This window comes from Anoplophora glabripennis, unplaced genomic scaffold, assembly GCF_000390285.2.
Source record: "Anoplophora glabripennis isolate ALB-LARVAE unplaced genomic scaffold, Agla_2.0 scaffold858, whole genome shotgun sequence".
Taxonomy (NCBI): domain Eukaryota; kingdom Metazoa; phylum Arthropoda; class Insecta; order Coleoptera; family Cerambycidae; genus Anoplophora; species Anoplophora glabripennis.
This window is the reverse complement of record NW_019417125.1, coordinates 19,843-38,646: the sequence shown is the minus strand read 5'-3', so window position 1 is coordinate 38,646 and position 18,804 is coordinate 19,843. Positions and strand designations below refer to the sequence as shown.

Below are 18,804 nucleotides of genomic sequence, written 5' to 3'. Positions count from 1 at the left end.
AACTACACTTCATTTTGGCTCACAACCTTTGCATCTTCTCTTGGTATGGTCTGTCGGTAGTAGTTGGTTATCTAAAATTAAATAGATTCGACCATAATTCGACCCTGAGGTCTTGCGGGAGACGGCTTTGGTGTCGATCCATCCTCTTGAAAATTTTAAAAGTGGGATTTCGTCTGGGTGTCTTCAGAAGTTGTTATCGGGTTTTTGGCATGGTAGAAGACCGTTCGTAGCGTCTGGGGAGCTTCGAGCAGAATTCGAAACATCCGTGAATTTTGACATTCTTTTACGGCTTGCAGATAAACAGTTATCATATAGTGTTATTTTTATGTAAGGATACTTGTATAGATGATATTTTTTACAATTTTGTAGGTATACTTACAGAAACTTTCCAAAATTAATGAAAAATGACGACTCATTTATCCATTTTTATGTGACTTTTCACATCCAAAACGTCACTAAACACTATGTACAAACAATAAAATTAAAATGTTTCTACTAAATTATATATTTTCATACCACTTTCCTGAGTGGTAATGTAACTCCTTAAGGATGCTACAAATAAAGGATGTTGAAAAGATAAGACTCAAAGAATTATAATAAATATTTTATTTAACTAAATAATGTTCCATCACATGAAAAAATGTACAAAAATATGTAACATAAATAATAAATTATCTCTAAATTACATAAATTCGAAACAATATATTTAACTAACATTTTAGTTAAAGTGAACGTAGAATAACCACTGGTATATAATCTATCTGCCAGTGGTGTATACAGTGGCTTGACCTCTCATTTTTTTTCATTCTACCTATATCTAGTTCTATAATGAGAAATTTGATATAAGTTAACAGTACATAAAAACTAACTGTATACACCATTGCTCTCTGCATATGAAGTAGGTATTTAGAACAGTTGACAAATGCTCCTGGAATGAATATAGTATGAATAAAAGAAAAAAGGAATGATTATGTCTTTTTAATGTAGTAAACAGAATAATGGAAAAACAGGAGGTAAACATTATAGATAATACATCACATACTAATAAATCACATATGAATTACAGATCAGGTCAATGCCAGAAACAGATGCATTTTTTAAAATTTTTGTTTAAGAGTGTTGAACTATACTCATAAATACTTTCTTTAGTAAGACATGTTTTATTAATTATTTAATGAAAAATAAAATTAATACAATACAATACAAAAAATTGAAGATAAATTATATTTGTGCATAATTTTAATTATTGAAAACAATAATATATAAAGCTGGCATAAATAATTTTTGAATTTTTTTTATATAAAATAAATAGTAAGAAGGTATTATACTATTTAATGAAAAATTGCTTAATATATAAATATAAAACAAAATAAATATGTATGAAATATGTTTAAAAATAATTTGAAAATAAAATATTAATGCTATTATTTTAACTATTTAATTTATAGTGTAACAAAATATTTAAAAAAGATAAACTAAAATTAATAAGTTATTTGTTTATATGAAAACATATCAATTTAGATTAAATGATAAAATTAATTTTATTAATACTTCAAAGTTTGAAATTAATGCAAGATGAGAATGCAATGTATTTAAGAAAATTATTTGTTTGCCAACGTTAAAGCACATCAAGTGTTATACAAAAAAATATATTTATGCATAAATATTTTTTCTAGGAACTAGTATCTGTGAAAGTAACAATTTTTTCACAGTATAGTCAATATGAAAGCAACATTTTTCTCTCAGGATGAAAATGTTTATTAGCTATCTGTTTTATCTCTAGAGATGAAAATGTCATACCTAAGTTTTTTAATTAAGGTAGTTATCACCTAAATCGACAATATTCAAGATAATTACGAAACTTTGAGTATAAGTAATTAATTATTCACCTGATAGATACTTTTGCAAAATTTCAGCACATTTTACCACATAGTTTCTGAGTTATGCTTAATCAAAGTTGACTATGTTTAGCATAGGCTTAGTGGCGCCACTTCTTTGGTTAAGGAAACATGAGGAAGTGCGAAACACTTATCTATAGATTGTGAGCAGGAAGACGAGACAGTTTTCTGTGTAGTACTCTGCGAGTGCACTGGTGTCTCGTCAACGAGAGAATCCGTGCTTGGAGAAGGGTGGCCTTCTATGGCCTACATCAGGGAGACCCCCTGAGCAACGCCATCACCTTTTCCTCCTTGATAGTTTGGTTGACGGTTCAGGATAGCTGATCTTTCGCTGGGAGGATGCACAAAGAGCCCAATGGGGCCTAAGTGCTGTAACTCAGTATACTGACTTACCCTCCAAACTAATCCAGAATCCGGAATGGCGCCACCTCAAAAAATATTGTCCTTACGATTAAAATGTTGCTGTAGCTAAATAACCCCATTCGGGAAATTGCTCAAATTTTAAGCAAGACCAATTCGGAAATCAATCTGGAAAGGATTGACCAGCTAGGATTAAAGATATTAATTCTCAAACCACAAAGTTTTTCATATGATTATTCAGATAAATGAAACGTGAATTGAAGAAAGGTTATTTTGTTTGCGTGCTGATATTCTAAAAAATTTTGACGTTTCAGTTTGCGTTTTTCGTCTAAAGGAACTAATAAAATAAATCAAACAATAAGGACGATTCCTGCAAAATTTTTTTAAAATGTACCAAATGATTGTAATGCATCTACTATATTTAACACTAATCTAACTTAACCTTGTGTCGCGTAAATATAAGTTTCCATCAATCTCTCTCTCACACACAGCTGCAATCTGTACGACCAGAGAGACTAGACAAGGATCACAAACTCATACGGGAAAATTGACAAAATTTGTTAATGTAATAGTAGAAATTACTTATAGTTTTTACCGGTGGAGTCACTAGTGTTCCTTGTACACTGACATATTTTCAATATTTATTGATTTATTTATCTAATTCAAAGTAGTCTACATCATTTATTTTAAAATTTTTAACACATCACAAAAACGACATGATTGATTTTTAATTCAAACTGCCGCTTTCTTTATCACCCCTCCACTATTTCGGGGTATGTGGGACACTAGCGCCCTCTAATTTGGTAAAATATTTGTTTACATGGAATTCGTGCTCCCTGTGTAGTCTCCATGTGTATAATGTTGCCAGTTGTCAAAAATTAATTGACTCAAATATGAGACTTGCTCGAAAGTTTTCTATTTGAACTCCGTACTTGGGATATAACTACCTTAAAACACTAAACTAACTAAATTTACATGAACATAAATTAATTGAATTCCAATAGAATATTTGTTTTAAAAACCCAAAATTTAATTAAAATAATATCTTACTTAACAAATAATGTCCTTTTCTATGTGAGAGTGACAATTCTGAATAGAATGTTTGCCGCTGTGGAAATGACTAACAATTTAACTCATATGTTGCTGAATAATAGTTCATATTGAATTAAGTTGAACATGAATTATATCAGTCGAGAAAATTGCATTTTCTACTCAAGATGAAATACTTTTTGTGAACTTGTTAACTGTCCTTTAATTCAGGAAAAAAACGACATCTTCATCTCTTGTTGCAAAATATACTTTTGCATTTGTATTAGACGATAGCGCCTCGTACATAATTTTAATTTTATTTTTCATTAAACTTTCGCACAAAAACTGTCAATAAGGAAGGTTAATAGATATACAAGAAACGTATTTTAATAATTTCAAATATTTTGTAATACTGATTGGCTTTACTGCTGATGGTAATGCACTGTCGAATTACTAGATTTTTTTATATTTACAATAACTTATTTTAAATAATTTTGATTGTTTACAATGGCACACACAGGGAATCCAGGGAGAGCTCTACATATTAAATCTTTCCATAAAATTTGATATTTAATATACTCAATTTGGGGGTCTGTATATGTCATTGCATGATTATCAAATTTACAAAACTTTCTCTGTAGGTACTACATTTAAGTACTTTTAGAAATTTTCAATTTGAATTAGATGTTAAAAACATTTAATAATCGTTTAAAATGTTTCATCAGTACTGCTCCAAATGTGAAAAAACTCCCAAGTACTTATACATAGTGTAGTTTAGGCACAAATTCTATACAAGTTGAAGACACTAATGTATTACAATAATGTTAAAGATCTTTTATGAGGTCGTCTTCTGCAGGAACACACATAAACAACTTCGCACAACCATTGTTAAAGTCATTAAAAATCTTACTGAGCCAATACGGTTTATTTTTCCAGCCGATAGTTATGAAATAAACTGGTATGCCACAGATTATAAACGAACTGCCTATAACTACTTCAACTGGACTAACATAACAAGGAAATGTTACTAAAAAGGCACAGATTATGAAGAAAATTATAGGCAGAAGAATGTTTACTTTAATAGGACGATTCCAGTCACGTCTTGTCCAACGCATGTAAAGTAGTCCTGTTACACTAAGCGCGATAAAAAGAGCTTCTACGAAAGAAACATAGTTGATAAGAGTATACACATCTTCTATTATCACTAGAGCCAGCGTTATAATACACTAAAACAAATAAAACATAAATAAAATTAATATTAAATAGACAACTGAAATATAAGCTTATAGAAAACAAATATTCAGGATATAACACCACAATGTGCAAAAATGAAGGAACATTTTCTTCTTCCAAAATGATTATCAGATTATCCCTTGTAGCCATTATTTTTGAGATACAGTATGCTGAAGTTTTTGAAAATATGTTTCAAAACATCTTCTGAATAAATGAAGAATACTGAATCAAAATTTTCTGTGTATAATACATGGACAAAATGGCATTCAATAAGAAAATATTAAATCTCGGTTATAACCACTGGTATAGTAGTCCAGAAGAATTACACATTGGCATGGCTGTTGCTTGACGTAGATTAGATATTAGTAAAAATCGGTCGAAAATAATATAAACAATGAAAATATAAGGTTGCGCCAAGAAAAAAAGTTGTGCTATTCGCAGAAAAAATTAAAAACTGCAAAAATACTCAAAAATCACGTGTTTTTCCTAACATTTTCCAATATAACTTCTTAAATATGCAGTTTACAGAAAAAACTATTACTGCTGAAATTGTTTGTTATGAAATTTGCTATAAGACACAATTGTTTTGAGACCTGCGTATTCAATATTTTTGTTGCTAGAAAGCCAAAACAGCGTAAGAAAGTGATGAAAATCGAGGTAATTTTGAAGCGTTCAACTGATAGGTAAGAAATTGTCCAATTCTACTATAAATGTACATGTAAGTACTTTAAAGGATTACAAAACGAAATTCCAAAACCCGATCGAAATCGGTCTGATAGTTTTGGTATGAGACAATTTGTTACTAAATTTCAGCGCGAAATGTCGTTATTTTTTTGCGTCAGTGCTGGGGTTAAAGTTAGGCATTTTAATTGGCGCTGATTTTTTTACACATACTTGGACTCTTTAACTATCATATAGAATCGTTATAATATTAATTTTCTTTTTTTTAATAATTTTTGGAGCGATTTTAAAAATTCGAAAAATTTTAACTTTATAAACAAATACTTTCGTGAAGCCGTTTTGCGGGTTGGAATATATACCAAAGTACTAAAAAATAGTTCTCGGAAAGACGCTTAACTTGAAAAAAAGAACGTTCAAATCGGTCACATAAGTTCCGAGATATCAAGTGTCAAAGTCAACAAGCGTTAGCTGCAAAACTATGCATAATGTAACAACAACAAAAATTGAATTTGGTAGGTTTTTTAAGAACTTTTCGTATGTGCTTTTATAAATATTATCGCACGTGTGCTTTTTATATGAAAATTCAATGAATATCGCCAAACCGACCGTTTGAGCCGCAAAACCGGGGGGAGGGGATGAATGATAGAAATTGAAATCGCGCGTTCAAAAAGAGCGCGCCCTCTTCGGCGTTCAATATCTCGGCTTCTACGGCTCTGATTTTGATGATTTTTTTTAAATCGATATAGCAAAATGAGAGGAATTCAATTATCAAGATTTCATTGAAATATTATAAAGCCTTATCAGCCTATTACGACTGCTTAAAATTTCATACATTTCATTGTTGTATATTCATGTAAATAATATCGATGACTATTGTTAAGAGGTATTAATTTTAATAACTACTTGGTAATAATGTTTAAAATCTTGAAATTTTTATGTCCTAATGTAATTTATTTATTGTTTACATATAAAATAGAAAAAAATGCAGATACAAATAATTATTATTTGATATTTATAAAACGTATCATCGCATTATTAAAAAATGTATTAAGCTTTTTTATAGCATAGTTGCTGATTTCGCTCTCAAAAATTTCTTCCTTTAGTAAACAATTAAAAATCGCACTTTGCAATTCATTATACAGGCTGTCATGCGGTGACGACCCATTAGAATATTTCGGAGACTACTTCGATTTGAATTTTGAAAATTTTTGACCTGGTGGTTTTGGAGGTTTTATTTAGAGTTTAAATAAAATAATGCCATTGTTGTAGTACTTCCGGTTATACCGGTAGTCGCCACCTATTTGCTTATTATAAATGGAACATCCTGTATATTTTTGTATATTTGAATTCTACGCATATTTTTAGAGGACTTTTATAAAGCTTCCCTATATGTATCTCTAATGGTCTAATGGTCTTCGACCTATTTCAATTTCATATTTATTGTCGAATTTGATTGACCGAACCGCCAAAACTTGGTTTTTCTAAATGGGACACCCTGTATATTTAATAAAAATCTGTTGTAGAAATTTACTCCACATATATCCATATTACACCTCCCTATACCTATCTTCTAATTTTTCTGTTTTTGACGGATTTTGTGATAAATAAAATGATCATTTTCTTGCGAGGATGACTATGAAATTGGAGGCAAATTTAAAAAATCAAATTAACCAACCATAAGTCATTATTTGCTGTTAATTTAACAGTGGTATCTACTTACAATTAGTTAAACACTGATTTGAAAATAATGGACAACGATACGTATTCAAATGCTGATATTATAAGTGAAAACACCAATGATGTAAAAAAGTGAAAAACTTTAATAATACGATGATTATGAAAATATAATATACACGTTTTGTAAACATAAATAAATAATTATTTGTATTTATATTTTTTCTGTATTATATGAATACAATAAATAAATTACATATTAAATAAAAATTTCAAGATTTTATTTAAACATTATTACCACGTCATTATTAAAACAAATACCTGGTAACAGAGGATTATGTACCTATATCCTACCATCGATATTATTATTTACATGAATATACAGTATAACAACAAAATGTGGAAAATTTTTAGTCGTAATAGATCGAAAAGGGCTTTATAATATTTTAATGAAACCTTGGTAATTGAATAAAAATAAATCATCAAAATCGGAGCCATATGCATAGAAGCCGAGATACTGAACGCCGAAGCGCGCGCGCTCTTTGAACGCACGATTTCAATTTCTATAATTCATCCCCTCTTCTCGGCTTAACGATATTCATTGAATTTTCATATAAAAAGCACACGTGCGGTCATATTTGTAAAAACACATACGGAAAGTTCTTTAAAAAACCTACCAAATTCAATTTTTGTTGTTGTTACATTATGTAGTTTTGCAGCAAGCGCTTGTTGACTTTGACACTTTATATCTCGGAACTTATATGACCGATTTGAACGTTCTTTTTTTCAAGTTAAGAGTATTTCCGAGAACTATTTTTTAGTACTCTGGTATATATTCCAACCCGCAAAACCGCTTCACGAAAGTATTTGTTTATAAAGTCAAAATTTTTCGAATTTTTGAAATCGCTTCAAAAATTATTTAAAAAAAGAAAATTAATATTATAACGATTCTATATGATAGTTAAAGAGTCCAAGTATGTGTAAAAAAATCAGCGCAAATTAAAATGCCTTACTTTAACCTCAGCACTGACGCAAAAAAATAACGACATTTCGCACTAAAATTTAGTAACAAATTGTCTCATACCAAAACTATCAGACCGATTTCGATCGAGTTTTGGGATTTAGTTTTGTAATCCTTTAAAGTACTTACATCTACATTTATAGTAGAATTGGACAATTTCTTACCTATCAGTTGGACTCTTCAAAATTACCCCGATTTTCATCAATTTCTCACGCTGTTTTGGCTATCTAGCAACAAAAATATGAAATGCACAGGTATCAAAACAATTCTGTCATATAGCAAATTTCATAACAAACAATTTCATCAGTAATAGTTTTTTCTGTAAACTACATATTTAAGAAGTTATATTGGAAAATGTTAGAAAAACCACGTGATTTTTTAGTATTTTTGCAGTTTTTAATTTTTTCTGAAAATAGCACAACTTTTTTTCTTGACGCAACCTTATATTTTCATTGTTTATATTATTTTCGACCGATTTTTACTAATATCTAATCTACGTCAAGCAACAGCCATATCTCGAAGGTTTTGAGCTTAATTCTCTTGGACTATAGATATGAAGTTACCATTTTCCTCCAAAATTATAACATATGACTGGAAAAAAATATTGTCATTCTTGTAATGTAAATTTACTGAATACCTTTTGATTTCATTGCACAGGTTTTATCATTTTGGTACAAATTAACAATATTTTATACGTTTGGATAAAAATAGAATATATCTAAATGATTTTACAAATTAAGCTTAAAAATGTCACCCTTATTGCAATATCCTGTTATTTACTATCTTAAAAATTCTTATATTCTTATGAATCAGATGATATTCTTTTTTAACATCTTGGCAAATGAGGACTTTAAGGAAAAATGTTTATATAAGAAAATATTCTTAAGTTTNTTTTAATTTTTTCTGCAAATAGCACAACTTTTTTTCTTGGCGCAACCTTATATTTTCATTGTTTATATTATTTTCGACCGATTTTTACTAATATCTAATCTACGTCAAGCAACAGCCATATCTCGAAGGTTTTGAGCTTAATTCTCTTGGACTATAGATATGAAGTTACCATTTTCCTCCAAAATTATAACATATGACTGGAAAAAAATATTGTCATTCTTGTAATGTAAATTTACTGAATATCTTTTGATTTTATTGCACAGGTTTTATCATTTTGGTACAAATTAACAATATTTTATACGTTTGGATAAAAATAGAATATATCTAAATGATTTTACAAATTAAGCTTAAAAATGTCACCCTTATTGCAATATCCTGTTATTTACTATCTTAAAAATTCTTATATTCTTATGAATCAGATGATATTATTTTTTAACATCTTGGCAAATGAGGACTTTAAGGAAAAATGTTTATATAAGAAAATATTCTTAAGTTTGGACGACATTTTAATTGTAGTGTTACAACTTGTATCTTATCTATGAATTTCACGTTCTATATGGACATGTATGTTTGTAAATAATTTTGCAATAATAATTTTTATGTAAGTCTTCTACTTGTTGCATCTGTCGAGATGAGATAGAATAATATAATGACAATAAAAATTTAACAATGATAACAATGTAACACAAACAAGAGTGCCATTTCAGTTTAATCAGTGGAATTAGATAATTGTTATATCTAAGCTTCGAGTACGTGGAGATCATCGACCTTCTTTTATTCAATTTTAATGGTTCATTATTTACTAATTTTAATAGCGCATTAGTGAATAATAATAGCAAACTCACCATAAACACTAAAGATGGGACAGGAGTCAGTCTTTTAATATCAATGAGGCATATTGCTCGAGGCAAATGCCCTGCCCTAGCTCCAACAAAGAATAACCTGGATGAAGCAAAAATCGCTCCATTTAATGATCCAAATGTAGAAAAAGCAACAAACAGAGGCATCAGGAACGAAAAGGATCCTAACATTTTATCTCCAAATGTCACAGCAACTGCTTCTGAGGATAATATATCATCCCTACTGAGTACTACAAAATACGCTACATTTGTGATAACGTAAATTATGGTTACTACAGGCATGGAAATGCATATTGCTCTAGGGAGATTTCTGCAAAAAATATAAACATATTTATTAGACCGCAAAGATAAATTATCTTTTTTTTGGGACTGATAAAATAATACTTTAATAAATAGAAACAGAAAAATTTGTTGATTCCGAACTTTTTTACTTTTTTCTTAAACAATTGTTAATCTGTCACACAATTTGTCAAATGAAACACTGTTTATGGAGTATTGCGTGTTTAATCATTTTTATGTTATAGCAAATTTATTTCTTAAATAAAGTATTCATGTAGCCCGACTTAGTCTGCTCAATATAATAATACAAATTTTTGCTAACCTGTACGGGTCCTGTAGTTCTTCAGTAACATAATTCAAATAATTCCACCCTGAGTAAGAAAATAAACCTGAATAAAAAGCTAGGGCAATATATCCTGGTTGCCACTTGGTTCCTTCCATAGGATCCTTGAAATGTTCAACATGGCCTGTACATAAATAATATATACCAGCGGCAACTATTATTAATAATGCAAAAATTTTTGTAGCTGTAAAGATATCCTGCACCCTTGTCACCAATTTAACGTTATAGCAGTTTATTACCTAGAAAAAAAATGTTTAATCGCTCATAAGTGTAAGAAATATATCATTAAATAAGAAAATATTTAGTTTTTTCTTTCTAATCTAAATCTAGCGTGTGTATTATGGAAACTAAAGGGTCATCTCGATAGTTTGTTTCAAATTGATGTTAGCGACATCATATTGAACAAGATTAACCTTTAAACGACCGGAGAGTTCCGGAGTCACATATATAATGGTCATTACATCAGGCAATACTGATCAAGAAAACCTTTTTTCTTTGAAACCATAGAACGCAGCAGACTTGTATACATAAGACCCTGATGGGTCAATGATGGATAAATAAAAAGTGTGATTATTCTTCTTTATTGACTAAATCCTGTATTTAAACATTTCTTGAGTTCTTTTTTGTTAAATTTTGGTAAATACAGTTTTTAATGAAAACAAAAATTAAAGGCACCTTGCTTAGAGAAAATTTCACATTTTAAAATTTTTTGGACGCCCTGTATATTTTATTACATATTTGATTAATGCCCATGGCTTCCCAAGATAAGTAAAACTTTTTATCAAGATATACTTTTTCTCTAAAAATCAACAATAAAAAAGTTTACAAGAGTGCGGTGGAACCCCATCCGGGGACACACTGTATATATAAATTATACCCCTAAAAAATATCGAATTTCACGGGAAAAATGCCGGCACCCTAAAGGTAACAAATAAACTAATTTTATAAGCAACTATCTACATTTCTATATAAAAAAAAACGGCTACAAAGTTTAATATGGGTGTTTGTTAAGTGGATGCATTCCTTGCAGGAGGTTTAGTGCAAGTGATTTGTGATATATTTTTTCAATATACCATATTCCGGAAACGCTTAGTTTCTGATCTACAGGGTGATAAAGTTTTAATAAAAAAATGCAAATTTATAAATATTGCGGAAACCGCTCAGAATATTTTAATAAAATTTTACAAGCTTTGACAGTTAACAATAATACATATTCTACGATAAAAATATTGTTTTTAGTTTCACCAGTGGCGTGCGTACAGGCACGTCTTTCGATATTTTTAGAGAAAAAAAATGATACGCCATTGATTTTTCTTAAAATAAAAATTATTTTTGAATTCCTTGTTCAATTTAGAAGAGAAAAGGTATCTCGACTGTTTTTCTTATGACGCACCGTTTTCGAGTAAAAAAATTAAAATCGATTTTGTATTGATAATGAAAGACCCTTTTTGTTAGTGGACTGTATTTTTGTATTAGAGCAGGTATATAACTTGGGAAGCAATCGGACAGGCTTGCAAGATTTATTTATCGGACTCGAAAAATATGTAAAATTTGTCACTATGACAGTAAACAACCTACTACTACAAAAAACGAAAAACAACGCTGCTATGTCTTGACCAGATTTATTGCATGGCGTAATCCGGTTTCAATAATTTGAAAAATAGCAGAAATTATGCACTCAGCTTTTTTTTGTACCAATTTTGTTACAAAAAATTATTCCTCGCAGTTAACATCAGTCTAAAAAAATTTTATCAATTTTTATATTCACTATTTACAATCTAAACAGAAATTAGCAAGTTGGCTGTGCACTCGTTTTTGTTATTGTTTGACAAAATTAATACTAGGTGTCACTTTGAGAGTTTGAGTGTGAAGCAGTTAAGTGCATAATTTCTGCTATTTTTCAAATTATTGAAACCGACTTACGCCATGCAATAAATCGATTTTATTTTTTTTACTCGAAAACGGGGTGTCATAAGAAAAACAGTCAAGGAGGAATTCAAAAGTAATTTTTATTTTAAGAAAATCAGTGATGTATCATTTTTTTCTTTAACAATATTTAGAGACGCGCCTGTGTGCACGCCACTGTCACTGGCGAAACTGAAAACAATATTTTTATCGTAAAACATGTATTGTTGTTAACTGTCAAGGCCTTAACTGTCAATACCAGTAAAATTTCATTAAAATATTTTAGAGTGGTTTCATATTCCAATTATAACTTCTAAGTCGTTACCATGACAACAATAAAATTTGGACAATTAAAAGTAACTCATGATAATGTTTATTTCCAAGTTTAAACTGATATTCAATACGCCTGGATTATACAGGAGCAGCCACTGAAAATTAACACAGTTTTTAGAATGTAGTTATCTGATCAGTAGTTTTCAAGACATGTCGATCATTGTCAGTTTTCTTAAATACCCACATATTTTCCCGAGTATTTAGTACCCATTTAGAGTACCTTTAATGAATTTTTTCAAATTTTTATTTCAACTCCTCAAGAAGTTGTATTTGAATATTTTGGGTAAAAACTTTTCAAATACCTGTAACTTAGCAAAAACTAAAGATATCATAAACTATTTTTTTCATTGCGTTTTTGGGATGTAGTTTAATAAAAAAAAATATATAAAAATAATAGGTACATTTTTATTTTTTCGAGTTTTTTAATTTTTAACCAAAAAAGGGTTTTTTGAAAAAGAGTGGCGTATTTTTTCAAAAAATTCTCAAAAAAATCGTCTCAATATGCAAATTTATGAGACAGGTTCTAAGTAGAATCTTTTTTATTTAATTTTTTTCGAATGATTTGACTCCTGTAGGTGTTAATTCTGAAATTTTAAGTAACCTTGTTAACTAGAATAATTTATTCAAGACTATTGCAGAATTGCCTCAGGATCAAATAGAACCGGGTCAATGCATGTTTGTAACACTAACAGGTTTTCCATTAATGTAGAATTAGGAATTAGATATGTACCTACTTAGGTAGTAACGATTGCATTACTCAAATTGATCCTCAGCAACTTTTCTAAGCTATCCTCAAAGTATAGTTGGTTGTCTCTGATATTTGTATAAAAACTCGACGGCTGGTAAAAATTAAAGTTGTCATATTTTGATAATGTTTCATTCATACTGTTTCTTATGAGCCCACGTAGACAATTTACATGGAAAAAAAAAATTTTGAACAAAATTTGCGGAAAAAATTAAACTAAGGACAGCCTCCTCCCAGATCTCGAAAAAAAATTGCATGTGTACGTGCAAACAATTTTTTTTTTCATAATCAACTTATACATACAAACATGTGTTTCTGTATAAAGCCGCAATGAGTTAAGTTTTTCTTGGAACATAAGGTAACATTGAAAATATAAATTAATTATTTTTTAAAGTTGGTAAGATTCCAATGGGACATGAATTATGTATCTCTACTTATCACAATTACATCCACATTAGTCTTGTGTTAGATATTTGTAATGGGATAACTATTAACAAAATGTTTTTAAATTAAGGTTTTGCGACAACTTACCGTCAATATGCACGTGGTGGCGGCAGCCAAAAGCCTGACAGCTTCGTATGGTGCAGGACAATTTCCCCATAGAGGTTGTACGATATATTGAGCAAAAGTAATGGCAGTGATAGCATTACCAGTCGGAACTAACACAAATAAAGCTACCCACAAATATAGAAAGGCTGGCAGAGGCCCAAATGCTTCCATGATGTATGCGTAGTCTCCGCCAGATTTTGGAATCATAGTACCTATAAATGATTAATTTGAAAATAAATGGTAATACCTATATTCCACAGTGGCAAATGTGGATTTTAACTTAATTAAAAAAAAAATTGGAAAATTTAATTGGGAAATGAGAACAAAATTTGGCTGCCTATCTATGTAGTCCAGGATAAAAAGGTTGGTAAACAAAACAAGATTAATAAACAACGCATAGGTACGTTCATATTTATATACATCTCCGTTGGTACTATATAGGGTCTTTAAATGTACGAGGTTTGTTCAGAAAATATCCGAATTACGCGCTAATGGAGATAGGTATTTTGTGATATGCGGTTGGCAGCATTGCGTTGTGCATAATCTCCTCTGCAACCACATGTTCTTGGATTATAAATATCTCACTTAGTTTTCATGATACAGTTATTTGAGAGCGACGTGTTTAAGTGTTAGTGTCAATTTTTAAAATGTGCAATTTTCTGGAACAACGATGCAAGGTAAAATTTTGTGTGAAACTGGGGAAAACTTTCCCGGGAACGTTTCAACTTACGGAGATGATGTTCTGGGTTGTACGCAATGTTACCAGTGATTTTCACGATTTAAAAGTGGTCGTCAGTCAATTGAAGATGATCGTCGACCAGGGAGACCTACGACTTTAACAGATGGCTACCATGTTCTCAAAGTCTGGTGCGTGCAAATCGGCGATTTATTATCAGAGAAATTGCAGAAGAAGTTAACATCTAAACCGAGTCATGTCATGAAATTTTGACAGAAAAATTGAACATGCATCGAGTTGCAGCAAAATTTGTTCCTCGTTTGACGGTGAAACAACTGAAAAGCAAATCCTTGAAGAATCCAATGACGATGAAACATTCATTCAAAGGATCATAACGGGAGACGAAAGCTGGGTTTACGGCTACGACATTGGCACAAAAGTTCAATCATTATAATGGATTGGCAAATGATCTCCACGGCCCAAGAAAGCACATTAGTCTTTTTCGACTAGGTATAATGGAATTGTACATTTCGAATTCTTGCCTCAAGGTGAACCGCGTGTACTATCAAGGTGTTTTACAACAGTTACGCGAAAAATTCTGCAAAAAGATACCAGAGTTGTGGTCATGGTTCTTGCACCATGACAATGCGCCCGCACACTCACCTTTGTCAATTTGTCAGTTTTGTGCCAAAAATTTGCGATTTTTTCTTATTTCCGAAATTAAAAGCAGTGCTGAAAAGGCGCCGTTTTCAGACATTAAAGCAAATTCGTCACAGACTTTAAAGGAGTACTTCGCGAAATGGAAATACCGCTGGAAAAAGTGTGTGAATAGGGGAGGGGAGTACATTGAAGGAGACAAGGACCAACATTGTATAAAATTAAAGTTTAAAAGATTTTTTTTCATATTGTTTTTTGCTCTTGAGTTTTATAGGTTTTTACCTCTACTCTTATCATGTTAATAATAATAATAATAATAGACAAAATCTTTCGAGATGAATGGATAGGGCGAAGAAGACCAAGCCACCTAGTTCTCCAGATTTAACTCGTCTAGATTTCTTTTTATAGGGATACTTAAAATGTAAAGTATACCAAAATAGACCACAAAATCTAGATGCATTAACAGAACTCATTTGGATGGAGATGGCACAAAAAACTCCGGAAGTTATAGATAAAGTTCGAGAAGAGTCNATAATAAAATAAAGTTCGGTTATTTCTTGAACAGACCTTGTATTTATTTATTTAAAATTCAAGGTCTAAAATTCTGTGAAATCTTCTACATATTTTTCTCTATAAGTATAATATAGGAAATGAAGAGATACATAAATTAGCAGACCAACTTTCAAATTTTGTAATTTTGAATACCTTATAATTTGTTGTAAAATTGCGGTGAAACCTTTTTCGTGTCGTTTTTGTTTAAGGGGTGGTTTCCTTAAATTTATATAAAGGTAGCAAGCATCCCATCTAAAGACTGGACGATAATTAGACTGGACTATAATAAGAAACATCTATTTTTTATCTAACTGGAAATAAAAGTTAGATCTACTACATTTTTCTGTTAATTTCTTATTAAACTTAATAATGTATGACTGACTTGTTTACAATTTAATAGAATTATTTTTAATTTACAATAGTTTTAACTGGCACTGGTTATTTTGCGATTCCATATGTAAGTATCACAAAGTAAAAGCAGAATATATATATATAAATTTTAATTGATTTGTGTTACAAAATATAATAAACATATTGCAGTTTTGGGTTTGTGGTCTAAAGATCGTTTCCTTTTTGATAGATTTGATAAAACATACCAAATAAACATAAATAATAAAATCGAAAATTATCCAGCCTACTTTATGCCTTTGTAAATTGATTTTATAAAAATTATCCAACACATCAATTTTTGTTTTTGAGGTGACACATTCCACACAAATTTTTTTAAGTATTTTCATCTGCCATTTCACCCCCCATGGGGAGCAACTTCCCCCCTAATAATTTTAAACAGTTTGAAGTGGCATATACGAGAATGCTCCAGGATCCCTAAAATAGAAAAATGACGTATTCGAACAATTTTGATTATTTCCAGAGGTTGGTCTCTTTTAAGTGGCCCATACTATATGTATTATTACAAAAAGACTGTCTTAATAATGTTTTGCAAACAATTTAATAAAATGAATGGTATGTTCAAACGAGGTTCAAAAATAAATAAACGACCATGATAAGCGATAAAAAAATACGTATTGGAGAACTGATTGTAACTAACACAGCTAACTTAATATTTCAAATGACTGCTAATTAGTAGGTACTTATTACATATTTAATTTGCAGAGAACAGTTTCCACATCGGAAAATTTCGGTAATAAAAAAATAAATAAATTCATATTGATTCAACATCTTACCTTTTCTCATAAAATTCAAAGTAAAATTTGTTCCTAACACTAACACTGAAATTAATAAATAGTATGTATTTATTGTAACTGTATTTGAATAAAATGTATATTGTATGTTTATTATACTGGGTATTGCAATACTCCATTGAAAATATTGTACAAGGGGGGGGGATATTTGTAGTAAAAAGATTTAATTTAAAATTTAGTTTACAATGTCATCTAGATAAACAAATATATTAAACTTATGAAATATGTACATTAAAAAGGAAATGTCAAAATGATAAAGAATAAAACAGATTAGGTAACTGTCTTTGCTCAAAAGAGCCTTAGCAACAAAAAATGGTGAAATCATAAGATTTGTGTTTCTAAAACAATATTACTCCAGATTATTTCGTAAAAAGTGTTGAATGTACCGAATTTAAACGGATTATGCGATTATGTTAAAATTCGTAAAACAAATGAGAATAACAAAAAAATTATAAAAGTTTATCACCTTATATCTCCAAACAGCGTTTGTGGATCTACTTTTATTGAACTTTTTTCTTGCTGTTTATCAGACCTTTAGAATTTTATCAGTGGGGTATTACAGAATACCCTATGACCTAGAAGCAGTGATGTAAAATGACCGTCATTTAAACTCGTGACCAGGTCATGACGGTCATTACACGTCATAAATAGTTTCAGTTAGGAAAAATAATAGTACTTAAATGTATTTTAATGTCATTTTTCTAAAATATAAATTACTGAATCTCAATATTGCCTTAATAAATTCATCAACAAAACTATATTAATATTAAAAAAGTTTTTAACTACAAAACAAACAACACAAAAAAACACATGTTCTTTGGCTATAGATGACAAATATAAAGTATTAAAACAAAAAATTGTTACCATTGGTTAAGTTTTAAGGACACCACGTCACCAGGTGGAACATAAACCTACTTCTTACCACATTGACAATGAATATTTAATACATATTAATTTAATATTAACATTAATAAAATTATCAAAAGTATCTATAAAGTGATTTTATTTTATTGTAATAAAAAATAATAATAATAATTTAAATATTTAAGAAACAAAACCTATCATGACGCGGTCGACCGCGTCATGACGTTTAAATGACGGTCATTTTACATCACTGCCTAGAAGAAATATAAAATATGTCGAAGGGAACGGATTTGTACGAGTATTACATAAATTTGATACATTAAAAATTTTTGTTAGAGCAGTAATCGATATGTACAAAAAATACAAAAATTACGTCACCATTAAACCTATTTTTGGGAAAATTATATCTCCAAAATAAATGTGTTATCTTAAATAACAATAAAAATGTGATATAAAGTTATTTATAGATATCTTTACAACAAATTAACTTATTAAAATATTGCAGAATAATTACTCATGTTATAAGAATAAACAAATAAAAATCTTGGAGAAATCGTACTCGGAATTCTAAATTTAATAATTATGAGTGAAGAAATATCTAATGGTTTATTTATAGGTTCTTTTAGTCCCTCATAAATATACGATAATAAAGAAAGATTATTACTAAGAATGTTTTACTACACATATAAAATACCAAATGAAAGAGGAAGAAAATGAGGGTGGGATATTGTCCTAGTACGAATCGGTACGAAATAGTTCGATATCGATATTTCACCATCAATTATTGTGATATCTCTCTCGTCTTTATGCACAGTATGAATTGCAATATTTATATTAAGGGTGGAGGGAAAGTGGAGTGATTGAGAAGAACAGAAGTAATTCGATGTATAAGTCTGAGTAGTGTTATTAAAGCAATTATACCTATACAGTCTGTTTGATTATAAAGGCCACGGTTATCCATTTGTGGACGCCCTGTAAAATATATACATTGTATATTTTTAAATGAGATGTTATTTTATTTACACTGACGCACATTTTATTTTCGTCACACT

The 18,804-nt window shown here is 29.8% G+C and overlaps 1 protein-coding gene across 1 annotated transcript in view; it reads right to left on the bottom strand.

Moving 5' to 3' along the window:
* Positions 1-1,576: 1,576 nt before the first annotated feature.
* The window catches only part of LOC108912777 (Y+L amino acid transporter 2), a 35,776-nt gene continuing 18,548 nt past the window's right edge, over positions 1,577-18,804 (bottom strand). Inside the window, exons 2-5 of the mRNA XM_018718156.1 lie at positions 13,784-14,013; positions 10,249-10,508; positions 9,633-9,957; positions 1,577-4,513 (exon numbers count right to left, since the gene is read on the bottom strand). Of these exons, the coding sequence (XP_018573672.1) occupies positions 4,112-4,513; positions 9,633-9,957; positions 10,249-10,508; positions 13,784-14,013 (1,217 nt within the window). The 3' untranslated portion in view covers positions 1,577-4,111. The remainder of the gene's footprint in view (positions 4,514-9,632; positions 9,958-10,248; positions 10,509-13,783; positions 14,014-18,804) is intronic.